General features: G+C 33.5%; 1 protein-coding gene across 2 annotated transcripts in view; it reads right to left on the reverse strand.

The window, feature by feature from the left end:
* Positions 1 to 1,286: 1,286 nt before the first annotated feature.
* The window catches only part of FAR1 (fatty acyl-CoA reductase 1), a 62,918-nt gene continuing 43,491 nt past the window's right edge, over positions 1,287 to 20,713 (reverse strand). The window contains exons 6-12 of one of the 2 annotated variants that reach the window (XM_032488975.1): positions 20,149 to 20,193; positions 19,908 to 20,026; positions 18,825 to 18,892; positions 17,149 to 17,320; positions 8,839 to 8,968; positions 6,525 to 6,652; positions 1,287 to 4,787 (exon numbers count right to left, since the gene is read on the reverse strand). In XM_032488975.1, the coding sequence (XP_032344866.1) occupies positions 4,625 to 4,787; positions 6,525 to 6,652; positions 8,839 to 8,968; positions 17,149 to 17,320; positions 18,825 to 18,892; positions 19,908 to 20,026; positions 20,149 to 20,193 (825 nt within the window). In that variant the 3' untranslated portion in view covers positions 1,287 to 4,624. Of the gene's footprint in view, positions 4,788 to 6,524; positions 6,653 to 8,838; positions 8,969 to 16,670; positions 16,843 to 17,148; positions 17,321 to 18,824; positions 18,893 to 19,907; positions 20,027 to 20,148; positions 20,194 to 20,713 lie in introns of both variants that reach the window. The other variant, XM_014565302.2, reaches the window with a different exon arrangement.

Below are 20,713 nucleotides of genomic sequence, written 5' to 3' on the forward strand. Positions count from 1 at the left end.
GCAGTGGGCTTTGGAACTAGACTACCTGCCATTAGCAGTTTAACGTGAGTAAATTACTAACTTCATATACCTCAGTTACCACACCTATAAAACGTGGGTAACAGAGATGCCTTCTTCAAAGGGTGTTGTAAGGCACAAATGGGTTAATATAAGTAAAATGTTTAGAGTAGTGCTGGGCATTTTTGAGTGAGTGCTCAACAAATGTTCACTAGTGTTATTTCTACAAACTGAAAGGTACAAAGCTGGTTTTCCTCTCAAGAAATCAACAACCAAGTTGGGAAAAAAAGACCACAACCTGTGAAAGGTGTAACATAAAGCAGAAAAGAAGGTATTAAATGTCAAAAATTAAGAACTGATGAAATAAACATACAATCTCTTGGGATGACTATTTTAAATAAAATCCCATTCATTTGTATGTTTAAGTTCAGATGAACTTATTAAAACATAAAAACCAAGAAAGCAGCTCTAATACTAGGTTGAATCACATGAAATTATCTTTATAGGTTAAGATTATCAAGTATTAGCATTTTAATGTGTTTCAATGTAACACTTTCTAGTTGTGTACTTTGCTCTCAAAAACTGAAGATAAGCTCTCCACAGATTTACATGAAGAGAGAGACAGAGAAAGAGAAAAATAGAGAGAAAGAATTAGGTTTTCTGTACAAAAGCAGAAAATTAAGGAATTCTATCTCAAAATCACCTCTGGACACCTAATTCAACCCCATAAAGATAAAACATAAAACTAAAGTCAAATGTCTAGAAGAACATCTTAAGGTAAATATTTTGAAGAGATTAGAAATACTTGTATATTTTAATGAATTCAAAAAAATCTCCACTGCCTCTCTTAATGTATAAAAGTATAAGTATTGTTATGTGATCTGTGACCAAAAAAGGAAAAGAGAAGAAAGAAAAGAAGACAATTAATAGTCTCATTCGCCCACAGTAAAGATATTAAACTCATACTTATCACTTCACATTTTTCTATATGAGTGTATTTTATAGCCATCAACTGCAAATGAGCACTTCAAACCTAATATTACTCAAATTTTTCTTTAATAAAGAAAAATCAAAGGAATTATTTAACAAATATGCACAACTATGCTCAAATGACAAAAATGATCTGTTTAGAAATCTTAAGGGTAGCAGAGATGTATGCTAAGAGGGTACCACCATTAAAAAAAAGCCCCAACAAATTCATTCTATGACTAGAAAATGTCTTAAGAATATTAATTCATTAAGAAAATATTTCAATTTTCTTCTATCACAGAGACTGTAAATTTAATCAACTCATTTCTATATCAAGTTACACAGTATATATTCCTTTCTCTAGTTTCTCATGCAAAAGATTTGAGTTTTTCTCAAAATAGAGCAAGTCAGTGCTAATGGTTTCAAGTCAGGGCTTGGAATCAGCCTAGAAAAGCTAGCTTGGAAGGTCTTTTATATTCACTTGTACCCTAGCCTAATAAGAGCTCTCTCCTTTTTTACAGTTAATCTCTATTACTAACGAATGATCCCTTATACTTACTCAACAGATAAATTACAACAAACATACCTATAGATTAATACAGTATCGTTCAATGAGAACAGCTGGAGGCTAATGACACCCTGGCAGTCTCCTGGTACTGTTTTTAGAAATCAGAAAAACTACCTCATTCCAGCTAATACATAAGAATAATACTTTAATAAAAAGCGTTTATCCTGCCTATGTGCTTCCCCTAAAAGGCAATGTAAGGCTCAGAACTAAATAAAATTAGAATACAAAAAGTAATGAGTACACCTAAAAAAATGTAAGAAGAAGTGTGAGTGAGAACTGTTTCCTATAATCCTAACCACATTACCTCATGGGTAACTTTCAGAGTAATTATTGTAAAAATACAATAAATACTATAATGGAAATATAGGGATTCATTTATTACTTTTTGGTTTACAAACAAAGGCACCCAATAATGCTTCTATTTGCTTTTTATAAAAGACTATCAATTTACATTTAAAACAAAAAAGCAAAAAACCCTGAACCAGTTCCTACAGATAAGCACAAAAAGGAGGAGAAATAAGAATTTTTCCTCCCTGCTTCCAAGCTTTATCACACAGATTCAAAAAATGTTTATTTTACACCATCCTTAAGTCAAAGAATATATTGCCATGCTTCTCTGTATTGAGTTTTAGGACGTATTAATGTTGCCAAGTCAAATTTAAATATAGTTACCATGACATCACAATGACAAACGCATATGCCAGAATTATAATTACAAGAGTGAAAAGGGGAAAAAAACCCAAATGTTTCATAGTATCGCTTTATCAAATGAGTTAAATGAAATATTAAATTTATTTAATAGGCTATCCTGTTAAAATTTGAGTTCACATATGAAATAAAATCAAACAGAACTAAAAACCATGTGTACCAAATAACATAAATAAAAATGATTTCCAAAATCTTTGAGTTAAGCTTAAATTTAGTTGGTGAGGAATAACAACCTATATACTTTTTATACTAATTTTAGAACTTTAAGTTCCAGAATGACATATTAATTTATTCACTAGTTTTCTTTTGACAACAGAATTCTAAACAAACACACAAAATTAATGCAGTGGCCTCAGCACCCTCCCAGTTAGCACTTTTTTAAGTTAAGATTACAAGAACAATGACAGAGTTCAGAAACATACACCTCCCATGTACTTCATATGCCTGCCAAAGTTGTTCCTGATTCTTTTTCAAGACACAAAAACAATTCATCTGATTCTAAGTATATTCAGCAGATGTATAAAAATCATACAAGTTAGCATGTTTTCAACACATTATGGAAATGTATTTGGAGAAATGGAGTATTCAATGTACAGAGCATCTACTGTTAATTATGTGGGCCACTTTAAATCAAAGGCATCATCATTTATTCCATTTTTAGACACTGTCATGGTCTCTCATAACCTTACACAAGGTATGGTCCTGGACCAAAGACTTGAATATCATCCAAAGAAAAATATATATTTATATACGTATTTCTTTTAAAATAACGTTTCAAAAGTTTTACTACAGAAAATCTGGCTTCAACATGGAAGCATTTTCCTTTTCAAGATTATACACCTGCATGGAAGAAGGTGATTTCCTTTACATTTAGTTTTTTCACAATAACAAAATAAACTTCTTATACACTGCATTTAAACTGACAAAGAAAATTAAGTTCCATGTAACTTTTTGTATTGTGAACTGATTTCATTACATATATTCAAGATACATTGTTAATGACTTAAATATACTACAACTTGCTCAGCTAAACTGGAACATGTTATGCTGATCTGTTAAACCAAATTAATGTTAAAACAGTAAGGAGAGTTACCATTAAGGTTGAAAGTGAATTATAATGTATCATTAAAATATACATTATTTTTCTTGCTATTACTTGTTTCTATAATGCATTTCTTTCTAAAAGCTAAAATCACATGCAGAAAAAAATAAATGATATCTTCAAACTCATCCAACAGTTTGCTACTTTATATGGTACGTAAATAAAGTCCTTTATTTAATTTTATACACATTATTTTACGCATTATTTTTCTTGAAGGAATTCAGCTCTAGAGGTCAAGAGTTAGTATGTGTTTACACACGTATGAGAACATTTTCTTAATATTATGACTACCTGCAAATACATTCTTTCATAATAATGTACTTTCAGTTTTCACTGGAAAGACTGTATAAGCCTTTAAAAGTCCTATTAATAAAACTTATAATGGGAGGAGAGCACAAGTATGGTAAACTTCTCCCCACATACACACCTGCTTGTCAAAGTCTCAAGTAGTCATCCAGCTTCAAAACATGAACAAAATGTCACAGGACTGATTTTTATTTGGTCATAATGTAGACAAGAAAAGTGTATTCCTATTCTTTTTGATACTAATAGTCTTACTGAATTTTCATTTTCCTTCTAAAAAGACATAGTATATGTTGATATGGAGTCTCAAACTCATTTAGATCCAGTAGGGTCTTTACATAATAACATACAGCCTTCTGATTATGAAAGCAATTGATTGCTGATAGAAAAGTGATATGCATCAGACCTCTAACCAAAGAAAGGAAAATGAGAACATATCTTTCATGTCTGAGACCACTCAATAACTTACAGGATGATGTGAAAATAATTTGGCTGTAATTTAAACAAAACTAAAACCCACGTCAACTGATGAAAAAAAATCAAACACTGAAGAATCAAATATCTACCTACTTAGCTAGTATTCTTGTCCAAATAAAATGCTTTCCACTGCACTAAATATTAGAATTAGAAATTTACTATACGTTAAGGCATATTTTAATTAGTATGTTCCAGAATTGCACAGTTATACTGGTCAACGTTCCTATTTCCCCACTTCTACCCTCACCCCATCCCTTTTCCCCAGGAATCAAAACGTTAGGTCATGGTTTTGGTGGCTACTGTAGATTTGAGCTGGCATACCACAGTGTATTCACTAGGTTTTCATGAGCATAAACATTAAAATGTTACATAAAATGTACCACACTCTGATCTAAGACGGTTTAATATCTTGACAAAAGGTGAGATGACTTAAGTACATTTTACATTTTGTGCATTTAGACCACCATATGCATAGATGTTCTAATGCTAAATTCTTGTCTTCAGTATCTCATAGTGCTGGATGCTCGAAAGTATGACAGAAACTTGTAACACAGACTAACCACAAAATACCAGATGTTTCTTGCCATTTGTGATCTTGCGATAAAAATGCGCCAAATCAGGATCACAAGGATAGTATTGAAACCATAACGTATGTTCCTCAACCTGGAAAGCAAATCAAGAGATAAATTGGATGAATACTGTTGGATAGCAAATAACTTGATGTTCAGTTTTTAATCTAATCGAAGTTCAAATATGTATCATTATGAAACTTACTTAAAAACTAACTAGAAGTCCTTAAATCAGAAAGTTAACAAAAGTCAAACAAACTGTGCACACACTGGACAGCAGTCCATTAAACAATGCATTACCTCTATTAACAATGAATAACACAAAGGTTTTTTTACAACGGCATATTTGGGATAATTTATTTATTCAATAAGTATTAATGTGCATTCTTCTGTGTGCCCAGTACTGTATTAGGCAACAAGTCTATTAGTAGGTAAAACAACATGACCCTCGCACTTCCAGAGTTTCCTATCTAATCTAAAAAGGTATATTCATTATATATATCATCCTACAGACAAAATAAACACTTTTTGGACATCTTTATCTGCTTAGAAGTTGTCAGACAAGTGAATTTACTCCTTTAGTTATACCTGACAGTCACACGATCAAAGGCCAACTGGACACAAATGAAATATGGCACCTGCTCTATGCAGGAGGACCCAGTCTCAAAGAGCAAAATGCACATTATCTTGCTCACGTTTCAAAACATTTTTGATGTTTTTTCAGTGGTGTTAGAAAGGAATACAAACACAAAACTTTAGATATGCAATAGTGCTACATATATTCCATTAACTTCAACAGGCAGTTTGAGATATAGGACCACAGCTGATCTTTGAACAATGCGGGGGTTGGGATACCAACCCTCCACACAGTTGAGAATCCAAGTATAACTTTACACTCAGCGCTCCTTATCTGTGTTCCTGCATCAGCAAATTCAACCAACATCAGATTGCGTAGTCCTGTAGTATGTATTTATTGAAAAAAATCTGCACGTAAGTGGAACCCTCTCAGTTCAAACCCATGTTGTTCAAGGGTCAATTGTACAATATATGAATAATGAATGTAAATAAAAGAGCTTTGAATTAGGAATCAAAGATCAGTATTCTAATTTACTCTGCCACTTAATACAATATGACCTTGTCAAACACAATTTCCTAAGCCTCAGTTTCCTCATTTATACAACTAGCTGCCCTGTAAGGCCTCATAGAGTTGAAAACACAAGGAAAATGTGAAAGTTCTGAAAAATTCATAAAAATTGTATTAAAAAAGCTACTACAAATAAAAGAGATTACTTTTAAAGTTAACTGCATCTTTGAGTGATAGATTAACAGTAATTTTTCCTTTCCTATTTTCTGAATTTTTAAAAAACAATCAGTACGTATTACTTTTACAAAGGGACTAAGGGAATATTTATAATTATTTTATAAACAAAGAAAAATATTCTACACTTTTCCTCTTCCAAAGATGTATTTAAGTAGGGCAAAAAAACAAACAAAAACTAATCTTTAAATTACCTCCAGTTTAAAACACATTTTTATTTTCTCCTAGTATCTTTACTACTTTAGTAGCAATATAAAGGAAGGTAACAGTGATTATTAAAGCTAAATTCCACCTGAACTTAGTACTAAGGAACAGTATAAATAGATGAAAATAGTAAGTTTCAACACTCATAGGCTAAGTCAATACTACCATAGTTACAGTCCAAAGGCAAGCACTTTTCCTAAATACAGTGAATGAAAAGATACTGCTAATAATATACTGTATCAGCTTACCAAAAAACCTCTAACATTTCATAGGGAAGACAAGATAAAACCAAGCCCATATAAAACTTACTTGTTCAGATGTTTTCTAGCTGCAGGGAGGCCAGACATTTCTTCATTCAATACGTATTTCTTAGTTCCCATACAGTAGTTCTCTATATATTCTGCCCAATGTAACTGCCGTACATCAATATTAAAGGTCTACATAAACAAATATTATTGGTTATTTTCGTAAATAACTTTTTTCACAACCAGTCAAAAACTCGTACTTTTTCTAAAGGCTAGTTCCACATGACATGATTACAAAATGTTTACAGTATTAATTTTGAATGCTATTCACAGAAAATTCTTATTCCTATTTCACATCTTTCATTAAACACAAAACATTTTAGTATAATCTGAAAACTCATGTCAACATTTAAAGAAGACTATATGAAGTACACGTGATTCTAAATTTGAAAAGATACTTAACCTCATTAATAAAAATGGATATGCAAATTAAAACTAGACTGAGGTATTTATTACTTACTAGATTTGTAAAAAATGTAGACTTTGACATCATATTCTGGTGAGGCCTTGTGCAAGTAGGCATTCTCATACATTGCTAGAAATGTGTATCATTCTCCATTCTTTTATTTTCAACTTTGCTGTATCCTTATCTTTCAAATATTTTTCTTACAAGTAGCATACAGATTTTTTTTTCAGTTTGAGTTTTTGACCGTTCCTTCATCCCACTGTACAACACATACTGCCCAATGGATCATTAGAAGGGGAGTACCCAGGTGAAGAAATAGATTATTATAAAACCCAGAAGATCCCCTCATGGCCACTCCTAATCACTATCTCCTCTCTCCTCCCACTAGTAACAACTGTCTTGAATTCTAACACTAAATGTTGTGTTATTTTTTCATTCTTTTGTTGATAGACATTTGAGTTTTTTCCAGTTTTTGGCTATTGGGAATAAACCTTCTATGAACCCTGTACACACATTTGTGTATGGTATGTATCTAGAAATAGAATAGCTGAGCCAAAAGATATTCATATGTTCAATTTACTAGCTAATGCCAAACAGTTTTCCTAAGTGGTTGTATCAATTTACATTCCAAGTGGCAATGTATGAGAGTTCCTGTTAATCCACATCCCTCCCAACTCTTGGCATTTTAATTTAAATTTTTAACTTTAGCCACTTTGGTGGTTGTGTAGTAGTATCTCAATGTGACTTTAGTATGCATTTTGTATTACATAAAAAGCTTATATAGAAATGGTAAAAGGTGTTAGTAATCCTACTGAAAAATAGTCTAGAGAGATGAACAGTTTACAAATGTGCACGTGTCTAAGACATTCAGATCCAGGAAGCGCAACTGAAACAGAATAAATTATTTCTAAATTACACCCAGATGCATTCATAGTGAAATCACAGAATACCAAGCATAAATAAAAACTCTGAAAAAGAGGCAGGAGTAATAGACCACCTATAAAGCAACAGCAAATTAGACTGATTTTTTAACAGCAATGAAGTAAGACAGAATATAAAAAGAAAGTTATCTTTAATGTGCTAAAATCATGTTACAGAAACAAGCATGAAATAAAGACATGCCAGACAACTGAAAACTGACAATTCACTACTGGTAGATCCCCTACTCAGCCATATTCTGATATTCCGGATATATTTCAAGCAAGAAGAAAATGATCCTAAAGAGAAGATCTGATAGCAAAGACACTGATAATTACATAGTTAAAGTAAAACTGAACAAAATAATCATTTTTAATTATGATGTTTAAATACAGAACTAAAGTAACATATAAACATGTAAGTTAGTGGGGGTGGTAATCAGAGCTAGAACATTTTATGGTCCTAAATATCATTCAGGAAGACGATATAGAAATTGTTCAATTTAGACTTTGTTAGGTATGCATATTCAAGTATCTGAGGTAATCTCAAAAAGAAAATACACAGAGTTTACGTTTCAATCTAACAGAGAACAGAATGTGTAATGATAAAATTAAGAGTATATGAAAAACAATTTCTGAGAGAAGGTTTTCCCCTTAAACTTAAAGAAAACATGGTGTTTGGGGGGACAATGCATAAATAAAGTAAAAGTTCTCTTTGAACCTGACATTAAAGAGAAAAAAAATCAAAATTTCAGTCATGCTTTGACAATACCTGTTACTCTCAGATATTTACACTATAAATTCTAAGGTAAAACAATTTTATTTTACCACCACTTATTATGACTGAGATTTAATGAGAGACTATAAATAGATGAATGACTTTCTTACTGCATAATGGTTGTGGAAAACATCCAATTATTTCTCAGGTTACTAATCAGTATGCTACTCATTCTCTAATTAGTATGCTAATCATTATCTAAAATAAAAACACTTGCCTTTTTATCTTCAGGGCTTAGCTGATTCATTAACATATTGACATTGTCAGTATTCCAAACCCAAGAATTACTTGTGAAATATTCAAGAAACACCATAGCTTTGTGAAGACGAGTTATTGTTTTCATCATCCTGTATTATAAGAAAAATTGAGATTCATAAATTTGCACAGATAAGGGAAAATGTCATCACCACCCAGGGTACCAGTTTTTACACTGAGACATTAATAGTAAAATTGTAATACGTAATTCAATTTAAGTGTACCAAATCACCAGGGAGTAAGAATATTTCTGCATCTTAGAAGGACATTTTATAAACCCAAAATGAAAAGAATTTAAGCAGCAGTAAATGAATTTAATACAGCCTAAATACAGTTCTCCTGATATATGAAATTAATTTTCTAAGGAAATAAAATAAAGGTCAAATTTTCCATATACAATACTAAGCAAATAAATGGATTCAATTAGTATTCCCTTCCTTTTTGTTCCTTAAACCACACTTGAATTCAGCTGATTTTACTAAGATTTTCTGAATTCATAACATATTGTGTTACATTATAATCTCAACTCTTCAGGATTATAATCTCAATTCTTTTGCATCATGGAAGCAAAGTACACAGAAATATTCGTTTCCCATTTAGACAACTCCCTCTATATATTTTAAATAATTTTTTCTTTAAGATTGATAGGTACCACTCTCGATTGTCTGGATGTGTCAAGAAATCAATGACTCATGTTGACAACTTTCTTAAATAGATATTCAAGATACTCACTCATCTCCCCAAATCCCCAATATCCATCTTTATAGAAGTAAGAGTTTGATACTTTTTTTGTTTCTTTTTAAAAGGGTGAGGAGCTTTAATCTTTAAATCTGTCATTTTATATATCATAGCTCACTGTAAGTCATTGATATCATAACACTTACCAGAGTAGTAACAATCTATACAATAATAATTACCTATTATAAGCAGAGAAAGGAAAGAAAGAACTTTTTGAAATAAAACACACATCAAAAATTCCTAACCTCTGCCTACAGAATGGGAGAAAATTTTTGCAAATGAAACCAACAAAGGCTTGATCTCCAGAATATATAAGCAGCTCATACGACTCAATAAGAAAAAAACAAACAACCCAATCCAAAAATGGGCAAAAGACCTAAACAAGCAATTCTCCAAGGAAGAAATACAAATGATCAATAGGCACACGAAAAAATTCTCAGTATCACTAATTATCAGAGAAATGCAAACCAAAACTACAATGAGGTATCACCTCACACCAGTCAGAATGGCCGTCATTCAAAAATCCACAAATGACAAATGCTGGAGAGGCTGTAGAGAAAAGGGAACCCTCCTACACTGCTGGTGGGAATGCAGTTTGGTGCAGCCACTTTGGAAAACAGTATGGAGATTCCTCAAAAGACTAGGGACAGACTTACCATATGACCCAGGGATCCTGCTCCTGGGCATATATCCAGAAGGAACCCTACTTCAAAAAGACACCTGCAGCCCAATGCTCATAGCAGCACTATTTACAATAGTCAAGACATGGAAACAGCCTAAATGTCCATCAACAGGTGACTGGATAAAGAAGATGTGGCATATTTACACAATGGAATACTATTCAGCCATAAAAACTGACAACATAATGCCATTTGCAGCAACATGGATGTTCCTAGAGAATGTCATTCTAAGTGAAGTAAGACAGAAAGAGAAAGAAAAATACCATATGAGATTGCTCTCATGTGGTATCTAAAAACAAACAAACAAAAATAAAAAAAACCCCACAAATACAAAACAGAAACAGACTCAGATAAAGAATACAAACGTGTGGTTGCCAAGGGAGCAGGGAGGGTGGGAAGAGACAGACTGGGATTTCAAAATGTAGAATAGATAAACAAGATTATACTGTACAGCACAGGGGAATATATACAAGATCTTGTAGCTCACAGTGAAAAAAAAATCTGACAATGAATATATGTATGTTCATGTATAACTGAAAAATTGTGCTCTACGCTGTAATTTGACACAACATTGCAAAATGACTATAACTCAATAAAAATGTTAAAAAATAAAAAATAAAATAAAAAATACAAAATACTATGCTTGATATACCTATAAAAAATTCCTAACCTCTGATAAACAGGAAAATAATTTGTAGAGAGGTACTTAAAAAGAATTCTAGTTATATTCCCACAATAAGGATTAGCATTACATGCAGTTTAGAAAGTCCCAATCTTAGGGGCTTTAGAAATGAGGGAAAAAGGAGTAAACTGAAACATGAGAAATGAGGGGGGGGGGGGAATCAAAACAGTAACATTAGCTAAGCAATTACGATGACAAATTTAGACAAACACATTTAGAAAGAACCCTGAATCCAGAATACTGAAAGAAAATGAGGCAACGTGGACTATGTAAAGAAAAACTGTAGTTCAAGCAAGAAAGTAATTCCAAAATAAAACCTTCATTAAGCATGAAAAGAATTACTGAGCATCAAGATTAAATTTGGACGGAATAGTTCAATACATAGAAGGCACTTAAAGGGAAAAAAAAAAACCAAGACATGCTGCTTTTAGAAAAGAGATTAGGCAAATTTTTTCCCTAAAAAGCAACAAAAAGATTTAACAGATGTGTAATTAAATCAATATCCACCATCATAGCCAGTTCAGTACACTGGAATCACACACATACACATATTTTGGTTAACAGTTTTCCAACATACATCCTATTAAAAAGTTTTTGTTTCTAACTCCCCTTTCACTGATAATTCTCATGTAGTCTTATTTTCAGATTCATTCACATGACAGAATTACCCTAAAACCAATCATTGATTCAGCCTTAATTATAATAAAAAATTAGAGAAGGAGAAGGAAATTTGAAAGGTCATATATGTGTGAAGTTCACAGTATTTATCAAGCAATAAAAGTACTGCATTGAATACTATGGGGGATAAAGAAAAACTTAAAACTTTGCACCATCAGTCTTTGGTTAAACATGCTTTAAGAAGAGATGCCTAGAACTACACTGCCATGCATGTTCTGAGTATTCATCTATTCTTTAATACAGTAACCTGCAAAAAATAATCAGTCATAATCCTTTAGAGTAGGGCAAGATCTTAAAGGTAATCTAGTGCAAGGTTTCTCAATGTGAGCACTATAGGTATTTTAGGCCAGATAATTCTTCATGGCAGGGGGTTGTTCTATGCACTGTGAGATGCTTAGCAGCATCCCTGGCCTCTATGCACTGTAAGTGGCCAGTAGCGCCCATCCCCCAGCTGTGATAACTAAAAACAGCTCCAAAACTTGTTTGATGTCCTCTGAGGGAGCAAATTTGTCTTCTGTTGAGAATCACACAGATAAACAATATCAGGTTCAGAGAAGTTAAGCTAGAGAAAGTTAAGCTAAGTAACCAAAAAACAAGATCATGGAACCATTTTTAAAATGTCATTTTTAAAAGCAATGAAATATCTGCTATACTTCAAGAGCTACAGTGAATAATTTATACTGCTTCTACATGTAATAATACCATGCATACTAGTCTCCATGGCTACTAACCAGGAATCCAAATAAAGCATATCTGGCTTATACTTTAAAAATTATGCCAAGATATAAAGCAAGTCAGATTCTTATCCAGCTCACACTCAGAATAATGTAAATGATTAAAATGGACACCACAAATGAGAAGATTGACATTAGTTTAACGTAGAAGTAGGCATTATATTAAGGCCCAAATATAAGGTATAGAGCCAAGTAACTTGCTCAGTAAATACCTGAACAAATTAAATGTTACAAAACTTTATATTTAACATTTATAAAATTGCCTAAACATAAAACTTTTATGTCTCTTGTTTGCTTTTAGACTATAAGCTCCCAGAGGTTAAGGATCATTATTGCTTTGATACTTAGCATTACAAAGGACAAACCTCAGGTAAGATTCTTTATTTGACGTTTCTTATTTGTAGTTGATTTTAATTTCCAAAGGTGGCTGCAAAATTATCTCCCACCCTATGTGCTCACCTACAATATCACCTTAACTATCTTCCCTGTTAAGAAGTGAAGGTAACTCATACCAACAGAATGGGGTGGAAGTGACACTGTTTGACGTCTGCAGGTAGATAAGGAAAAGCAATAGAGCTTTCTGCCTTGCTCACTGGAATACTCACCCTTGAAGCCTTCAGTGGTCATGTATGCTGTCCAACTCCCCCTGAGGCTGCCATGCTGTGAGGAAGCCCAAATTAGTCCATGTGTAGAGACCACACGGAGAGGTTCTGAGACTACATGAAGAGAGAAAGATGCCTGGCCACCCAGCTGCTCTGCACCTTCCCCTTCCTTTACCATTCCGTCATTGTACCTGCTCCAGTCCCTGTGACTGCAACTGCTTGAAAGATCCTGAGCCAAAACAATCCTGTCAAAGCCTTCTGGAATTTCTGACCCACAGAAATCATGAGTGATAAGTGAAATGACTGCTGCTTTAAGATACTAAGTTTGATGTCAATCATATTTCAATTTCTTAAAAAAGAAAGATACTAAGTTTAAACGATTTGTCATGTAGCACAGATAATGGGAACAAATACCAGTACTGGAAGTGAGGGGCTGCTATGATAAAAATCAGGAACACAAAGTTCTGGCTTTAGGATGAGGTGGTAGACAGAATTTGGAAGGCCCTTGAGGAGACCACTGGTGAAACCTAGAAGGACCAAGAAAAGAATGTCAGTAGAAGCCATAAAAGGGCTCAAGGAAGCTGTTGGTGAGTGTTTCAAGGTAAGTGAGGAAAATAATGTTGGAAGTCAGAAGAATAAAACTGTCACCTGTGGTCACACGAAAATAGAAACCATATCTAATAAACTCAATGATCTAGCCAAGATTTCCTCAAAGAGGACAAAGATGATCTTAAAAAATGAACTATCTGAGTAGAATTTGGAAGGAATGTAACATTCCAGCCAGGAATTCTTTAATAAACGTGTTCTGAGCACAGGTCAAATCTAGAATGCAGATCTAAGTTTCCTTATTAAGACCTCAGAAAGATTTAAGGTAGTACACCTCATAGAACATTTCAGACAAACAAAAGGCTCACTCCAGATCTTAAAGACATGTCTTATAGAATTCCCATTTTTTAAGAGGCAGGATGTAAGAGTCTAAGGATCTAAGAGGTAAGGATCTAAGAACCGAGGGTGCTGTCCCACAGCAACCTCATAAGGAACCCAAGACAGAGAAGGATGTGTCTCAAAAAGATCTGTGTGTATGGCTCCGGTCTAATGGAGTGGATTGTTTTAAAATAGATACATGGGAAACCCAGTTTTAAAAGGACTTATATCAGTTTACATTTAAAAGGACAGAGACAGTACAAAATGAAAAAAGGCCTCTAGATCAAGGGCCAGCAAACCAGAGCTTAGGGACCAAATCTACTGGTTTTTATAAATAAAGTTTGATTGGAACATGGTCATGCTAATTCGTTTACTTATTGTCTGAGGCTGCAGAATTGAGCAGTTACAAGGTGGAAGCTATACTTAACAGCAGAATTGAGTAGTTGCAACAGATACCATAAGGTTCACAAAGACTAAAATGTTTACTATATGGCCCTTTACAGAAAGTTTACCAATTCCTGCTCTGAAGACTCCCAATATTTTGTGGGCAAGAAGTAAGGTAAGTTGCAAACACAGGCCATTTTTTTATGGGAGAAGGAGGATGACTCTGAGGGGAGAGGCAAAAGCCTCAGAGAACAACCAGACAGTGGGAACGAGTCCTAACTAACAAACCATCAAACACACCTAGCTAGAATTCAGAACAGTTATGGACCAGTGATTGCTGTGTGCCTCTCATTTTCTGTGTTTTCAACAAGGCTGTCTAAAGTATTTCCCATGCATGTTTCACCATTATATGTTGAGTGGAGGGGCAGCAGGTAACTTGTCACTTTAGGTCACAGGTTTTCAGACCAATACTTGAGTTACCATAGTTTAAAAAACACTCCTACAGAGCTGCAACTGTACCAGATTTTGTTGACCACACTGGCTCTAAGCTGATGTCAGAGAGGTCTTTGGGGGAAGACGCAAGTATATTTTCTATGTAGGAGGAGTATGAATTGTTGTGGCCAAAAGGCTGACTGTAGCAGCCTGTGCTTTCCAAAAATGGCTACAATCATACCGTTCACTTCACCTGTTCTTATGACATGATCTCGACCACTCTCTACATCCCCTTTCCTTGAATCCTGGAGGATCTGTGACTCACTTGTGACTAAAAGAATGAGGTGGAAGTTGTGCTGCAAGACTTCTGTAGGTAGGTCAGAAAACGTACATAGCTTCTACCTTGCCTGCTGAAGCACTTCTTGAAGCCTTCAGTGCCAAGTAAGCAGACCAGTTCCCCTAAGGCTACCACTGGTCCTTATAAAGAGGCTCTATGAAGAGATCCTGACATTATGTGAAGAGCAGTGATACTAGCTGTTCCATCACGCCTCCCTTTCAGCTCCATCTGACCATAATCATACAAAAGATCCTCAAGCCAAAGCTGCTCAGTGGATTCCTTCCTGAATTCCTGATCCTGAGAGAAATAGTAAATTGAAAGAATAAAATGACTGCTGCTGTTTTAAGCCACTAAGTTTGTGATGATTTGTTATGCAGCAACATTAACTATAAATTATTGAATAAACTTTACCTCTTCCCTCATTTAAATTTACTAAGCCCCCTTTCTGAGTAAGGCATTATGATGTAATTAACCTTTTTTTTTTTTTACTTTTTAGACCTAGTTTTGACTTTTCTGCTCTAACTTGCAACAACTCTATTAATATCAAGACGACACGCATTGCCATCAATCATAAATTAACATGGGCTTTTTAGCCACGAAAGACTGCTAATGACAAATATTGCACTTTGCAGATCACCCTAGAAAAATATGGAAGATTACTTTTTGATATATTTTGGATTTTTTTCCCATTAAGTATTTCTTTACCTATTCTAAAGTTGTTCAATTCAACACCTCATATGTTTCAATCTTTAACATACAGAGTTAGAAACATAATGGACCACTGAACCCACAGAAATTCCCTACATGTAACTCAGATCCTGATACACTATAACTGGCAGATACCTCACTTTTACTTTTTGAGCAGTTGATGGAAGTTCTGGAATCAGCATCTTCTTTATACATAAATACTCAAATCCTGAACTCTCCAATCAAAGGCTCCACTGTAATGCCAATGTAGTTAAAAACATAAATATTTTTATGTACATTTCACTATAATTGAAGTAAAGGCAGTAGGTTTACTTTTGTGGGGTTTCAATAAAAAAAGAAAAGAGGAAAGAAAGGCTAGAACAACTATAAGGAAATAGAACGTTTTCGATTTGTTAACTTTTGTTTTAAACTATGACATTTTCAACCTGGAAAATTAGTCAAAAATTGTAATTACCATATTATAAGCTGAACGGGAAACTGAGATATCTCAAGCAATCAATTTTCTAGAAGCATCCTATGTTTTTTCATATAAAAATGGACAATCTGCTTAAAGCAAAACATTTAACCCTTAATCCCCTATAAAACTCACCTCCAAGTTTTTAAGGGGGAGAGGAGAAGGGTTCAATTTCAGCTTATAATAACAATGACAACCTTGACGTTGGACATTTCCTGTATTTCGGGATTTTGGAGGATCAATGGCCCAATAAGAGGAGATCCACAGTGAGTCTCCCCAAATATCCTCAATTTCTAAGAAATGTCCTAGCATCCTGATTGTGATTGCGATGAATTCGGTTAGTAGTTCTAAAGGTAAAGCTCATGCTAGCGACTTTTTGTCTCTCCAGCAAGCTTCCACCACCTTACCAATATATAGTGTATTTACTGCTATTCTTCTTACCACGGTTTCTGACCTGTCAACCTGAGTGCAAGATCGAGCAATAATGCAGGTACTGTATGTCTGACACCCTTCCAATAATGAAGCATTAAGTTGTTGGAATACAACTTAATATTGGGGCGCCTGAATACTTGATTTAAAGGATTCATCTTGAAGAAATGATTTAGATAATACCCTGTAGGGAAAATAAGCGTCAAAGCATTTTGAATGTTATTTGTTATTCAGAAAAAATACCTAAGTTAGACCTATAATTCAGCACATGACAATAATTTATCATCCAAACTTCAGAATAAATTAGAGTGAATTACAACACTACCTTTGCTTTTCTGACAAATTCTTAAATTCAAGAGTCTTCTTGTTCAAAAAGGCCTTTCAGCCTTATTATAATCATAAACAAATACAGAGTTAATATGCAGTTTAGAGTAAGCATGGGTTGTTTAACAGTCAGAGGAACAGATAAGACAGAGCTAGTCACCATTACCTTGGGCTTCTTCCAGTCATCCTGAGGTAGATATCATACAGGAATGCTGGGGCCTTATGGCTTACAGCAATCCAGTAATGATATAAAAGGTGATTGGAGGTTAGATTTACATTGGGCCGTCTGAAGGCCTGTTCGAGAGGATTCCTCTTGAAAGTGGAAATTACATGGTATTCTGAGGAAGAAAAGTTGTGTAACAGCTTTGATAATAACCATGTAATGAAGTTTTGAAAAAAAAAATCATGTTTTTACATAGCAAAATATTTTACCAAGTATGTCAGAGTTTGCTCATTTAAAAAACAAACTTTTCTACTCTCTACAGTAGCTAAGAGAATACGGGTCTCAGACTGCTTGCTGAACACAAGTAATTTTACAACTGCCACTATTTGAGAATTTTAATTAGATGAATGAATTTTTGCTAAAATTCACTCTTAAAAATCCTTTTAATGTTTACCTATATCAGTTTACAATGTCACTTTCTATATTTCACCTCTCACGATAGCTTCTTTCTTTCTGTTCCTCTTTCCAGATTCTTATTACCGTACTTACTTAAAAAAGAAAAGGAAAATCATCATCCTTTGCTCATGAATAATTGTTGTTCAAATTTACATACATCAACAAACTTAAAACAACCCAAATTAATTTCTGTTGTAATTTATTTAGGTTATGCAATATCAACACAATCAAATCTATTATCATCTATGTTAACACTTTAATGGAAGGGTATACTAGGATATTCACTTAAAAAATGCTCAACTTGATTTTTACTAAACTTTATAACACAATGAAAGACTATAAAAAACCTAACTCATTTAAAGTGTTTTAAAATTCTTAAAAGAATACAAATAATTATCATAAAATTAAAAGTACCCTAGATCTTTTGCTTTTCTTATATGTTCTAACAGTCAATCTTTAAATTGAAATAAAAATGCTATTTAAAAAAAAGCACTAGGACAAAAGACAAAGATTTACTTTAAAATCAAAAAACTATTCCACAAGGGCTAACAAAAATTGTTCAACTGGAGGTAAAATAAGACCTATTATTAAATCAACATTGTAAATATACTTCACTTTAAATTTGAAAACATAAACCAACAACTTAAAAATGATTCAATTGCAGCAGGCTTTAGGTTACACTATTCCTATTTTTGAACAAGTAACATAACATTCACACTACCTGCTGTGGATCTGTGAATTTAAATAGATTAATAAATGTAACAAAATATTCTGTCAAAATATATCCTACTTACTAACTCCTTCAGTTATTACTCTTTGGACAACTAGTTATCTCTTGTGATAAACCAACTCCTGTAGTTGGAAGTGATACTGCCTGTGAATAGGGAACATCAGGATTGAGAGTACCCATGAGGGAGGAAGGAAAAAAAGACACCACAGGTATCTTTGGGCACGGCTGCAGATGGCAGCAGAAAAATAGTAAGGGTCAGACAAGGGTGAGATGAGGAGGGAATATACAGTAGGATATTTTTAAATTTGTGAAGCATTATTAAGGACCAAAAGGCAGTTCTAGTAGAAGATCTAACATGGCAATTAAAATAAGAATAAATTGGTAATTCAGTGGCTTTAATGCCTCAAGGGTTATTCTAACATAAAAACTCAGCGAACATTTAAAGTTCTTTAAAAATTTATTCTAACATTCAAAAACACAGGTAAAATCATACCAACTTCACCCCAGTGGAAAGGGTTAGTGCTGCCTGTTGTACAATTATACACCATGATGTTTCTTGGTCTGCAAAGACAAAGATCAAAGCAATGAAACATAAAAAGAGGCCAAACTTAACCAATCTAAATCCTGTATGACATTTAAGTAGGAGGAAGTAAAAATGATGGGTATCTTTTCTACAGTGAATATTTCAAAAAATTATCTTTAAAGGATTAATTTTGGGGTCTGAACAGCTATTTACAACTACTCTTTTCCCCTACCCTACCACAAAAATTATAAGACAACAGACTTCTTTTCATATTTTTCTTTCTTGTATTAGCAGGAGTATCTGCTTTTTATGTAAGGAAAAACAACAACAAACCCCAGCTCTTCCTATCTCCTTCCCATTTTCAGAGGTTCTACTTGAAAAAAATTATGGACTGAGTTCCATTTTACCAGAAACAATATATTCATATAATCATATCCCTCCTTTTTTAGGATATAAAATACACTTCAAAAATAAGGGCCATTTATTATTTAGAAAAAAAGTTATTGAGAAGCTTAGGTGTTTAGGTTTAGGTGTTACCTGTAAACGCTACTACCTTCTTTTAAAAGGAGGCCTATGAGTTGATCAAAGCAGCTCTAATGTGCATATTTGATATATGTAAGCCATTCTCTATGAATTTCAGCTCTTTACATATGCTGAGTTTATACCAAATTTTAGTTTGAATTAAAAAAAATAATGCAGGGAATTGAAAAAATTTTTTTAAATCTCTAATGACCTTGTCTACCCTGTAGGTGGCACACAAGAATTTATGTTTTTTTTTTTTTTTTTAACAGAGATACTGGAGATTGAACCCAGGACTTCACGCATGCTAAGCATGTGCTCTATCACTGAGCTATACCCTCCCCCATATGTTAGTTCTTAAATTATTGCTGATGGAACCACTTTCTACATTGCCTGTGATAAACCATTTCTTGCAGTTTAAAGTGAAATGCCTATAAACATTGGTATGGGTTATTAAACATTCCTAAGTAGCTCTGTTTTCCTGTCTCAATTACTATATACATATATAACAAGCAACATTGTCACCTCATATACCTATTAACTCCGGAATACCAGGCTGCTGCAAGACTCGTGTTGACAACTACATCTACAGGAACAAGATCTGCAAGGGCATTGTTGGAGGCACGCATTGTTCGAAGAATTCCTTTCCCTGCCTTTGTTGAAATTGAAAACAATACCTTAAGATATACAAGCCAAAGTGCATATATACAATATAAAGATACACAGAAAACAGAAAAATGTATAGCATATTCAATAAAACAAAAGGCTTACTTACCGCAATAAAGAGACCACTTGGCCCATTAAAGTTATCAATCCATCCCTAATACCAAAAATTAAAAAAAGGAAGGGAGCTTAGAATTATTATGAAACTAGAGATTTATTATTTGAAATTTACAACTCCACTATATACTTAGTAGTTTTCTTCTAAAAACTAAAACATAAGACTAGATGCAGGCCAGAATATTTCCTCCCATCCTAAATAGAAGCAGTCGTCTTCTGGGATTGCAAATGACTAAGTAAAACCATTTTCAAGGGATTACCTACTCTACCATTAACTCTCTGCAAAGAGAATTTTATAAAAAGGAGTTTATATATATATATATATATATATATGTCAAATATTAAAACTGTTCAAGTTTGATTTTGTGCTATTTACCCAGGCAGTATCCTAAGATTAGGAGGAAATGGTAAATCCTCCTCAAAATCACTGAATAAAACAGAAGAAAACAGAATAATGTCAAAGCAACAACAACAGCAAAAGAGCTTCATTTACTACCATTAACAGAGACCTCAGTTTTTCCTAAATCAACTTATCTGTTAGTTTATGTCTCTGTTTTCTC

This window comes from Camelus ferus, chromosome 10 (genome assembly GCF_009834535.1).
Source record: "Camelus ferus isolate YT-003-E chromosome 10, BCGSAC_Cfer_1.0, whole genome shotgun sequence".
Classification (NCBI taxonomy): domain Eukaryota; kingdom Metazoa; phylum Chordata; class Mammalia; order Artiodactyla; family Camelidae; genus Camelus; species Camelus ferus.